Below are 13881 nucleotides of genomic sequence, written 5' to 3' on the forward strand. Positions count from 1 at the left end.
AAAAAAAAAAAAAAAAAAAAACCCAAAAAAAAAGAAAAAGAAAAAAAAAAAATAAAAAAAAAAAAAAGATAAAAAAAGAAAATAAAAGATTACTTTTAAAAAAAAAAAAAAGAAAGAAAAAAAAAAATTTTTAATAAAAACAAAAAAATATAAAATAAATAAAACCCCATATAAAATAAAATAAATTTAGACAAATAAAAATATAATAATAATCAAAATATAAAATAAATATAAAGATAACATAGAAAAGGAGAATATAATATACCCCAAAAAATAAAAATATATATACAATTTAAAATTTATATATACAATCTAAAAATATATATAATACAAATATAAAAAATATATTATATAATAGATAAAAATTTTAAAATTAAATATAATATAGTATAAAATTAAATTTTAGATTATATATATAAAATATATATAGATAATAAAAAATAAAATTTTAATAAAAAGGGGAGTTTTAATAATAAATTTAATATATATAAAAATTATATAGAGATAATAAAAATTATATAAAAATATATATAAAAATAAAAATGATATAAAATATATTATAAACATAATAAATACCTATATATAATATAAATATATACATATATATATATATATATATATATATATTAAAACCATATTTTCCCTTTTATATATTTTAAAATATTACAATATGATTTTGGAAATTATATATATATATGTGTATAATAAAAATATGTATAAATAAAAATATATATAATATATATAAAAATAATATATATTATATTTAAAATTTTATAAGATAATAATTATATATATATATATATATATATATATTTTTAATATAATATATATTATATTATATATTATACATATATATATAATAAAACATATATAATATATAAATAATACATTTATATAAAATACATAATATATATATATATATATATTACATTTTTTAATTTTTAATATATATATACATATTATATAATATACATTTTATATTTTAAAAACATATATTATAATTTTAAAATCCCTATTATATATATAATAATTATTATATAAATATTTTAAAATAATATATAAAAATGTAAAATTTTATATAATATATATGATTAAAATTTTATATATGTAATTAATATATATATATGTATATAAAAATTTAATTTATATAATATATATATAATATATATATAAAAATAAATATATAAATAATTATTTTACATATAAAAATATATTTATATACATATATAAATATATATATATATAATATATATATATAAAACCCTTATTTTAATAATATATATTTACATATATACATATATCATTATACATATATAAATATATACAAATATACTTATATAAAATATACATTATTATTTTAATAAAATATAAAAATAAAAATATATAAATTTTATACATATATATCCCAATTAAAAAAAATTTATATAAAACAACATATATAAAATATATAATATACAAATATATAAAAAAAATAAATAATACATATAAAATAATATATATTATATAATATATATATATAAAATATATATATATATATATATATATATATATATTATTATACAGGGGGGCCGCGGGGGCCGATGGTTAGAGGGGGGAACTCAAGCTGTCACGACGGAAATTTCTGAGTTGAGGGTTCGAGTCACTGGCCCGGCGGCTGTTTTTTGGGAAAAGGAAAATTTAACCTCGATTCCCCTACTAGCAATTGGGGGGGCCAAGCCAGCTAAAGCCCCCCAGTCCCGGGTAAATGGGAGAGGGGCCCGGGGGGGGGGGGGAAAAATGGGGGGAAAGGGGAAATGGAAAACCCACCGCTCTAAATTGCTAAGAAAAAAATCAGGGAACCCCATGATCGTCAAGGCCGGGGGTGGCTGAATGGTTAGAGCGTTGGATCAAGCCTGTGAGGGACGGCAGTCTGAATTCGGGGGAAAAGGGTCACCCACCACCCCGTTGGGTTTCCCCTTGGGGAAAGAATTTACCCTTTATTGCCTAAAATAGCCACTGGGTGGCCAAAGCCAGCCAAGTCAAGTGTGGCCCCAAGGGCCCCGGGTAAATGGGAAAAATGATTACCTAAAAAGGTACCCCCGGCACTCTCCGTTTTAAAAAGGGAAATGGGGACCCTACCACGTACTCACTCCCAAAATCATGACAACATGAAAAAAAACAATTTAAATATCCCCTGTGTGGGCCCCGGGGGCCAAAACATAAACCTACCGGGAAAAAAAAAATAAATATTATATAATATACAGGATATAAAATATAAAATATTACATATATAAAATTTTAATTTATAGAAACAGATATAAATATATTATACATATAAAATATTAAAAATATAACATATATAAAAAATATAAGATATATATACATATATAAATATATATAATTAAAAAAACATATATATATTAAAACTTAAAATGTTTTTAGAATATAATATAGAAATAGATAAATATGATATATAAAATATTTTAATAGATAAATATATTTTATATATAATTATAAAATATAAATATAAAAAAATAGAATAGTATAAAATTTTAAAATAAAATATAGAATAAAATAATATAATATATATCCAGATAGAAAAAATATAGATAAATATATATGGGGATATAGAAGATAAGAGAAAACAATAGGGAAAAAATAATTTTAAAAGATATATATAAATATAAAGGGTAAAATAAATAATATATACATATAGAAAAATTTTATTTTTATAAAATTAAAAAGAGAATTTTATAAAATTTTATAGATAAAGATAAAAAATATATAGTATTTAAAAAAAATAAGATATTTTCAAAATAAAAATATATATATTATAAAATATATATCATATATACATATAAAAATATAAAATATAACCCTATAAAATATATATATATATATTTTTATATTAAAATATAAAAATATAAAATATTATATAAAATTTAAAATAAAATAATAATATATATACATTAAAAATGAAAAATTTTTAAAAATTTTTTTAAAAAATTTAAAAATATGGGTATTAAAATTTTAAAAATAAAATATATATAAATAAAATAAATATATATATATATATAATAGTAATAATATTATTTTAAATATTAAAAAAATTATAAAAATTTTATAATAGATTAAATAAATATTTTAAATAATAAAAAAATTTACATAAAAAAATATTTTAAAAATATAAATTAATAAATATATATAAATAAAATATACAATATATATAATATTTAAATTTTAAAAAAATAATATATATATATTTATATAAAAAATATAATATATAATAAATATATATATATATAATATATAAATAAAATATATATATTTTATATAAAAATAAAATATTTTATATTTAAAAAAATATTAGTAAAATAATATTATAATAGAATATTTTAAAATATATATATTTTAAAAAAAATAATAAGAAAAAAAATTTTTATATAAATATTTTATATATAGATTTTATATATTATAAATTTTAAAAAATATATATAATATTAAAAAATTTTATATATATAAATATATTTTAATATAAAAAATATATATATATAAAAATATATTTTAATTTTATAGATAAATAAAATTTTTATAAATATATATAAATATAATAAAATATTATAAAATATAATAATTTATTTAAAATAATATATTTATATATATATATTATATATAAAATATATTATATGATTTTTAAAATAAAATATAATAATATAAAAAGTAAAATATAAAAATTTTAAAAAATATATATAATATATAATTTTAAAATATATATATAAATATATATATATTTTTATATATTATATATATTTTAAAATAATATATATAAAATAATATATTATAAATTATATAATCTATATTAATTAAAATATTTTATTTATATTAAAATTAAAATAATATAAAAATTTAAAATAAAAAAAATATATATTATTAATATTAAAAAATAAATTAAAAAAAATATATCTATAATTTTATATATAAAATAAAATTATATATTTAATAATTAAAAATATATTTTATTATATATTAATATATATATATATATATATAAAAATATAAATTTAAAATTAGATATATTTAATATTCTATTTATTTTTTTAGGAAATTTATATTATTTTTTATAAATAATTATTTAAAAATTTTAAATAATTTAAAATTAAAAAAATAATTATTTATATTTATTAAATTTTTTTTTTATTTAAATATTGATAAATATAAAATTATAATTTTAATTTTTTAAAATAATAAAAATAAAAAAAATAAAAAAATTTTTTAATTACCTTAATAATAAAAATTATTTTTTAAAAAAATTTTTTTTAAACATTAAAATTTTAAAAACCTATTTTTACTTAAAAATTTTTTTTAATAATATATTTTAAATTATTTTTCCCAAAATTATTTTATATATATTTCTTTTTTTTTTTTTTCCCCCTTCCCTTTTTCCCCCCAAATTTTCCCCTTTTATTTTTTATTTCAAATTTTTGGGTTTTTAAAGGAAATTTTGGAAAAAATTTTTAAAATTTTAAAAATTTTTGGGGCCCCTTGGGTATTTATTTAAATTTTTTTTTTCTTCAAAAACCGGTTTTTGGCCAAAACCAAAAGAAAAATTTATAAAATTAAATTTAAAAAAAAAAAAACAATGCAACCCTTTTTGAAAAAAACTTTTCCTTCCTTAACCCACTCAACGCTTCCAAAAAGTTCCAAAAATTTTTCCCTTTCAAAAAATTCTCTTCTTCCAGAAATTTTTGAAAACCCCAAAAAGAAACCCCTTTTTCCCCAAAGGTGGGGCTTTCCCTCCCAAAAACCCCATTTCCAAAAAATGCCCTTTCCCTTTTGTTCCCCTTAACCAAAAACAGTCCCCCAAAGGTGAATGCAATAACCTTTTCTTTTTTTTTGCCCTTTGCCCAAAAACCCAAAATTTTTTAGGGCCCAAAAAAAAATTTTCCAAAGCTATTTTACTTTTTAGGGGTTTTAAGGCTAACCCAAATTCATTTGATAAATTTTTAAAACCAAAGGAAAATTTCCTGCGGGCCCCCTTGGCTATTAATTTTTAAAAAAATTTTTCCCCTTTTCTAACCAAAAAATTCTAATCTTTCCAAAACCCGGTTTTTTTCCTTATCCCCTTTAAAATTTTTTTAATTTTTTTGTCCCAAAAAAATTTAATAAAAAAAACTGGAATAATTTTAAAGAAAAACAATTAAAAAAAAAATCTTTTAACCCCCCTTTCTGATCCGATATCCTAAAATTCCTATGGAAAAATTTTTAAAAAAAAAATTCAAAAAAAAACAAAGGGAGTTTCTTTACCCAATTTTTAAAAGCAAAACCCCATAAAAATGGAAACCAAATTTTTTTGGTTTAATAAAAAAAGGAAAAACCCCCGAAATAAACTGAAACTCCCCTTTGGCCACACAAAGAACAATACAGAAAGCTTTTTTAAGTGGTTTTAATCAGCATGGATTTTGGGGAAAAAAGAAAAAACAAATTTGTTAAATTCTGGAAAAAAAAAACCAATCCGGGGTAGGTTTCCCGGGTCTTGGGGGTGTTTAAATTTTAATAATCACCCCTTATAATAAAGCCCGTGCCAAATACCCGTGTGCTTTAATTTTGGAAAAATCTTTCCCCTTTAAAAAAAAAAAAAAAAAAAAAAAAAAAAAAAAAAAAAAAAAAAAAAAAAAAAAAAAAAAAAAAAAAAAAAAAAAAAAAAAAAAAAATTTTTTTTTTTTTTTTTTTTTTTTTTTTTTTTTTTTTTTTTTTTTTTTTTTTTTTTTTTTTTTTTTTTTTTTTAAATTGGAAAATTGGGAAAAAAAAAAACCAAATTAAATTTTTTTAAAACCCTTGTTGAGGGGAAAAAAAGTTTTTAACCCGTTTATTTTTTTGTTTTTTTTGGGTATTTTGGGGCGGGGGTTGGGATGGTGAAAGGGCCTGCCTTTTTGGGCCCTTTGACAAAATTTTCGTTCCACTACAATGACAGTCCCCCAGACAGGCTTGAAGTGTCAATGCAGGCATCAGTGACTTTAATGGTGCCTAATAATGCTTAACACAGACTATTTGTTGAGACTGCTAGCAAAAAAAAAATCTGGAATCTGGCCAAAGAACACTAGGTCAGGCTCATGTAACTGCCTAACATGGAATAATCACTGCCTTGAGTCAGATAAAGCCAGATGACCAAACTTGACCTGCTTACATGTTAGTCTATTAATTTTGTGTAGAATATAGATGGCTCTGCAAGTGCTTGGTCAAGAAGGAGTTTATTACAAGTCATATCTGATCTCACCTGTTTACACTTTTCCTTGATCTCTGGAAAACTTTTTGTTTTAATTTTAATTGTCATAACATTAGAATGATCATAATGTTCTTGGTAATAATTATAATGATAGTAACAATAATAAATGGAATGGGAAAATCAGGTGAGGTTGGTTAGGCCTATTGACTGACTCCTTGATGACTAAATGCTTATGAAACATCTATGTGTAAACAAAATTCATAAAACAAAGCAATGGTGTAGTATTCTTTACTCAATAACATGCTTTATATTCTATCAACTTGATAATTTGTATAGCAATGTTCTTTGGTAATAAAGTAGGACAAACTGAAATAAACTGAAGAGCTACATTATGGAAACTGACACAAAGATATTCAATACAGAAAGTCTTTTGTATATGTGGTTTCAATCAGCCATGGATTGGAAGAAACAAACAAAAAAAAAAACTTTGAAAGTTAAATCTCTGAAATGAAATGATGCTTAACCATATCCTGCTGTAGTCTCCAGCTCTTGGGAATGAATTAAATTTTCTCAATATATCATTTTCTTCCTATATATACTTGCAGTTGCAATACTGTGTGCTTTATTTGCCATATCTTTCCTTGAGATCATTGAATGAAAGCAATATGTAACTGTTGAGAGAAAGTAACAGTTATGCTGTTGTGTACTATGGAGTTGGATTGTGATGGCTGCCTATGCCAAACATACAGACCATGTCTGTATATAATAACAATTATATACAGAGAATCAACATTAGTTTACTTATTGTAAGTAATCTTGAGGTAACATAAGGTATAAATGTGCACAGGACATATGCAAATATTACATTAGTATATACATGGGCCTTGAACATCCAAGGAATTTTGGTATCTGTACAGAGCTTCCTGGTTCTGGAACTAAAACCCAGTGGATACCAAAAGCCAACTTTATTTTGAACAATGGGTAAACTCCAGTAGTCTCCATTTCCAAACTATCAAATAACTACAAAGTTTGATAAGGCCTGTGCCTTCACTTTAATGTTAGTAGTAAGTCTCCCAGTCTCACCTGTATTGTGCCCCCCATCCCTTGACAAAGGAGATGCGTATGGTGCACATGCGGGTCAGCTGATACACTGCCTCAAAACCTTGGCTCACACTCTGAGCTAACTGGTGGGCAAACTCCTGATTGTTGAAGATTTTCAAATTGCAGCCTGGAAATATTAAAAGAACATATACATATACATAAGCATGCGCATTAATGCACACACACACACACACACACACACACACACACACACACACACACACACACACACACACACACACACACACACACACACACACACACACACACAAACACACACACACACACACTTTGTAAAAATATATATATTACTAATAAAACTGTCACAAAAAAAAAAAAAAAAAAAAAAAAAAAAAAAAAAAAAAAAAAAGGGCAAAATTATAAAACATTGCTTCTAGTTCTTACCAGGAGGGATCTTGACCACAGTGGCTGGGTGCCACCCATAACGTTGATTACATTTGGACTCTGGACAAAGATTGAGGAATCAGAGAGGCACTCGGCAAAGACCTCCCCACCGATGTAATATAGTCGGACGCCCTTCCCAATGTGACGTCGTGTCTGTTCTACCACTGGGTTTCGGTTCACATTGGACAGAAGGCCAAGGCAGAATCGTTCACTGTTACTAGGATCTGTCAATGGAATAAAATGTGTTTAAAACAAATGCTTACTCTGTGTGTGTGTGTGTGTGTGTGTGTGTGTGTGTGTGTGTGTGTGTGTGTGTGTGTGTGTGTGTATGTGTGTGTGTATGTGTGTGTGTATGTGTGTGTGTATGTGTATGTGTATGCCTGTGTGTGTATGTGTATGCCTGTGTGTGTATGTGTATGTGTATGTGTGTGTGTGCGTGTGTGTGTGTGCGTGTGTGTGTGCGTGTGTGTGTGTGTGTGTGTGTCTTTGTGTGGGTGTGTGTGTCTTTGTGTGGGTGTGTTGTGTGTGTGTGTGTGTGTGTGTGTGTGTGTGTGTGTGTGTGTGTGTGTGTGTGTGTGGTGTGTGTGTCTTTGTGTGGGTGTGTGGGTGTGTGTGTCTTTGTGTGGGTGTGTGGGTGTGTGTGTCTTTGTGTGTGTGTGTGTGTCTTTGTGTGTGTGTGTGTGTGTGTGTGTGTGTGCTTGCGTGTGCGTGTGCATGCTGTGCATCCGTGTTCGTGTGCATGCATGTGTATGTCTGTGTATGTCTGTGTGTGTGTGTGTGTGTGTGTGTGTGTGTGTGTGTGTGTGTGAATGTGTGTGTGTGTGTGCCTTGTTGTGTGTGTGCTTTGTGTGTGTGTGTGTGTGTGTGTGTGTGTGTGTGTGTGTGTGTGTGTGTGTGTGTGTTTTTGTGTGTGCGTATTTTTGTGTGTGTTTTTCCGTGCATGTGCATGCATACCTGCATGTGTGAGGGTGGGGGGGAGACAGTAAAAATAGCATGGGTGAAGGGAACGAAAAAGAAAAAAAGTAATCATGGCTAAAAATCCCACAACCTCCAGCCTTTTTTTTGGTTGGGAAAAGTTCATTTTTCATCTTGCATGACTTCATCCTATACTTTAGTGACAAAGCATCATCCTTGCAGGCAATCAATAAACTACAATAATGCAGAGTCTTATCCACATAATTGAAGGTATTGTGCAAGTGTGCCTGACAGGTTCACAAGGTCCATCTGCTTCTTAGTAGAATTATGGACAAAAAAGATTTTAAAACTTTAGAACTTTGCTTGAAGGAGCTTTAGCTTCAGCAACTCCTCTCCCTCTCCATAATTTGCTAACACTTAAAACTCCTCCAGGAAAAAAAAAAAATTATTACCATACTACACATGTGTCTAGTTCACTAAACATGGTAATTCTGAGTGTGGTTTTAAAAATAGCCACTGCACCACTTTTGCTAAAATCTTATTATATATTTATCTTCTTAAAAACTGAGAAACTAAGGTGCTTATTTATTCCTGAAGCAATGTCTAAAATGTAATGTGCTGGTGATAGAGAGAGAAGGAAATCATAGTGAAAAAATGAAAAAAATAGAGTATTGAGTGAAAAGAAATCTTACAATGTGTGAACATAGATGGGTAGGAGGTAAGAGAGGGGTGGAGGGAAATAACACGAGATGAATGTAGGAAAAGTAAATACAAGAGAAAAATTAACTGAAAGGGTAGAAAAATAAGTAGACCGGGGTAAGGCATAACAATGAACTGTGCATTCAGTGTTCTGTGACTAGTAGGGGAGTTATGTCTTATACCATAGTCTAATGACTAAATCCATTCTGGTATTCCTGTCCAATCAAACTGGAAAAAAGAGAGTGGCCATGGCTGGCAATGATCAGAACATGGCCCATGTGCTCTGACATGTGAGCTACTATAAGCAGAGAGAGTAAAACTGTGCAATGGAAGGAATGGTTAAGAGAGGCAGAGGAGGCATAGCATCTAGATGGGAAGTTTGAAAAGAGATTCAAAGGACAACTAACAGAAAGAAGAATGGGAAAAATTTAAGATGGAGGAAAAAGGGAAAGAGAGAGAGAGAGAGAGAGAGAGAGAGAGAGAGAGAGAGAGAGAGAGAGAGAGAGAGAGAGAGAGAGAGAGAGAGAGAGAGAGAGAGAGAGGAGAAAAAAAAAAAAAAAAAAAAAAAAAAAAAAAAAAAAAAACCTGAAGTCACAAAAATGGCCTTCCTACAATGGCTCTCACCTGTGAATCCATCCACTGTGAGAGAGGGCTGTGACGCGTGGAAGGTCTCCCCAACACGTGAATTGAGCTCATAGTACGATATGGAACACCAGAAGGCGGGCTCGCAGTATGTCACGGGCTGGGCATCCAAAGGTGGGCTGGGGGACGTTGGGATCATACCTGGAAAGGGAGACACAAGATCAATGAATTTTCAGCTCCAGTTTACCATTACAACTGTTTTGGAAAAATCCTCCATGAGGAGAAAGGGGAAGAATAAAAACTGGTGAGGTCCACAAAATATATATATATATATATATATATATATATATATATATATATATATATATATATATATATATATATATATATATATATATGCCATAAATGAGGAATACATTTATCATATGTAACATGAATAACCAAACATCACAATATAAACTGGCCCAAAAAAGTGGATACAAAGTGATACACCAGGATAAAGTAAATTAAAAAACAACAACAATATCAACCAGTAAGAAAACCTCTCAATGATATTAACATCAAAATCAAACCATGGACATCTCTTACAGAAGAAACAGGGACCAAAAAAGACCTCATAATATTACAACACCCCAAAATTTTAAATTATAAATATATATATTATTAAAAATATATAATATTTATAAAAATATTATATTATTTTAAAATTTATAATTATTTAATATTATATATATTTTAAAAATAATTTATTAAAATTTATATAGTATATATATTTTATATATATGTATTAATGTATATATTAGGGTTATATTTGTATAATATTGATTATGTATATATATTGTATATTAATATGTTATATAATGTATATAAAAATTGTATATATAATTTTGATAATATATGTATTTATATGTATATATATTATTATCAATAAAAATATATACAACATATAAAATTTTAAATTTAAATATTTAGTAATTAAATTTATATATATTTTATTATATTATATATATATATATATATATATAATATATTTATATATATATATATATATTGGGGGCGGCGGGGGCCAATGGTTAGAGCATTGGCCAAAGCTGTCACGACAGCTCTGAGTTCGGGGGGTTCGGTCCCCGCCGCACGTTGTTCCCTTTGGGCAAGGAACTTCACCTCTTTTTCCCCCCTAGAAAAAAAATATCGTTTTGAGGCGAACGCATGTGTGGGGGGGGAAAAGCGTGGCACAAACCGCAGTTGATTAGGAAGGGCATCCAATGGCAAGGGTGGCACTGCCTATTCCTCTCAGTAATGAATTGAGAAGGCTTGCCCCCGGCGGGGAAATGAAGGGCTGTATAAAAAGAAAAAAAAAGAAGAAGAAGAAGAAGAAATATATATAGCATATCTTTTTTCTTTCAAGTGCCCCGTCCCACAAGGACTATAAATATTATGAATTTATACTCTTTTTTACATAATAATTTAAAATTATATTATTATATATAATATATATATTATATAACACACTAAATATTATTAATTATATGCACACACACACACACACACACACACACCACCACACAACACACACCACACACACACACACACACACACACACACACCCCCACACATATATAATACTATTTTTTTTTATATTATATATATTTAATTAATTATTTTTATACATATATATATATATTTATATTAAAAAACATATATATAACTTAATATATTATATAATATTATATTTTATATTATTATATTTTTATAATATATTTTATATTACATAAATAATATACATATATATATTTTTAAATATTTATATCATTAATAATACATTTTAATTATTATATATAATATATATTATTTAATATATATAAACTATAAAATATTATATTATTATATATATTATATAATATAAAATATATATTTATTATAAATATGTATATTTATGTGGTGTACTACATTATATATACTATTATACCATATATATATATACATATAATACACATTATATATATTTTAATAATATATAAAATAATATATATTATATTATATAAATAATATTTTATATATATAATATATATATATAATATTTTTATAATATTATTTATTATATATTATATTAATTTATATTATTATATATAATATATTTATATTAATATATATATTATATTATATATAAAGGTGTATATAATATATTTTTTATAATATTATATTATAAATTTTATTTACATACATACATACAACTACATACATAATACTAACACTACACACATCCCACACCACACACACACACACCACCACACCCCCCAACACCACACACACAAACAACACACCAAAGAACACCACACACACACACACAAAATTTACATTTATATAATAATATATAAATTATATATATATTAATTATTACTTTATATTTTAATATTAATATATATAATATATAAATTATTATATATAATATATATAATATATAATATATTATATATATAATTATTTTACTAACACAATAAATCGGTTTGGGTAATCACATGTTCGCCGCTAACTTAGTAAACTTGAATCTTCACAATACCTTAAGGCAAATGTTAATTATACGAATTCTTTATATTACTACTTCTTTAATCAAAATCTTGTATGGGAGAGATGTGTTTAACTTATATATTTGCCGGTAGGACACGTGTGTACATAGAAAACGTATTGCGGGGTAACTTAAATATATTGTTGGTAAGACCTATTACAATTTACAAAAATATGTAGAAATTTTATAAAAGTTTCAAAGACATCTCATACCTACATACATACACACACACGCACATATGTATTATATATTTTTATATGTGTAATTTAAAATCTAAGTATATTTTAGAATATAAATATCTACACATTTCACATACTATATAAAAATTTATGTATGTATATATACATATAAACTGTATCTGTATATATGTATATATACATATGTGTATATATACAAATATTATATAATATATATATATATATATATATTTTATATAATATTTAATATAAAGTGTGTGTGTGTGTGTGTGTTGGGGTGTGTGTGTGTGTGTTGTGGTTGGTGTTGTGTGTATGATTTATATGTATATGTATAATTATGTATGTATGTAGTATGTATGTATTTTTGTATGTTCAAAAGATATGTTATATTGTGATTTATGTTGTGTATGTTTTATGTGTTTGGGGGGTATGTGGTGTGTGTGTATTGTGTGTGTGTGTTGTGTGTGTGTGTGTGGTTTTGTGGTGGTGGTGTGTGTGTGTGTGTGTGTGTGTGTGTGGGGTTGGGGTGCGTGTGTTGTGTTGGGTGTTGGTGTGTGCGTGGTGCGTGCGTGCGTGGTTGTGTGTGGCGTTGTGTGTGTGTAGTGTGGTGTGTGTACGCTTTGTGTGTGTATCTGTGTGTGGTGTACCGTGGTGTGTGTGTACGGTTTGTTGTGGGAAGGTGTGGTGTGGGACGCGTGTGGTGGGGTAGGCGTGTTTGTGTGACGCGCGGTTGTGTGTACGCGCGAGTGTGTGTGCGAGTGTGTGTATGTGGCGCCGTGTTGGGGTGTTGTGTGGGGGTGTGGTTGGTGTGGCCGGCTGGTGTGTGTTGGATGTGTGTGTGGTTTGTGTGTGGTTTGTGTGTGTGTGTTGGGGTGTGTTGTGTTGTGTGTGTGTGTGTGGTGTGTTGGTTTGTGTGTGTCGGCTGTGGTGCGTGTGTGTATGGCGGGGGTGTGTGTATGGCGTGCGTGTGTTAGTGCGGGCGTGGGGTATGTGCGTGCGTGTGTTATGTGCGTGGTGTTGTATTCGTGCGTGTGTGGTAGTGGTGGGGTGTTGTATGTCGGGGGTGTGTGTATGTGCGTGCGCTGGTGTGCGTTGCGTGAGGGGTAAATACACTGCAGAAGACAATAAGGAGAAGAGAGAAGGGGGAGAGAGAGAGGGAGAGAGAGGGAGAGGGGGGAAGAAAAGAGGAGAGAGAGGGGAGGGGAGAGGGGGGA

The 13881-nt window shown here is 26.7% G+C and overlaps 1 protein-coding gene across 1 annotated transcript in view; it reads right to left on the reverse strand.

The window, feature by feature from the left end:
- Positions 1–7152: 7152 nt before the first annotated feature.
- The window catches only part of LOC119592740 (mothers against decapentaplegic homolog 3-like), a 23514-nt gene continuing 16785 nt past the window's right edge, over positions 7153–13881 (reverse strand). Inside the window, 4 exon segments of the mRNA XM_037941706.1 lie at positions 7153–7430; positions 7709–7762; positions 7765–7932; positions 9947–10105. Coding sequence (XP_037797634.1) covers positions 7282–7430; positions 7709–7762; positions 7765–7932; positions 9947–10105 — 530 coding nt within the window. The 3' untranslated portion in view covers positions 7153–7281.

This window comes from Penaeus monodon, chromosome 1 (genome assembly GCF_015228065.2).
Source record: "Penaeus monodon isolate SGIC_2016 chromosome 1, NSTDA_Pmon_1, whole genome shotgun sequence".
In the NCBI taxonomy this organism is placed as follows: Eukaryota; Metazoa; Arthropoda; class Malacostraca; order Decapoda; family Penaeidae; genus Penaeus; species Penaeus monodon.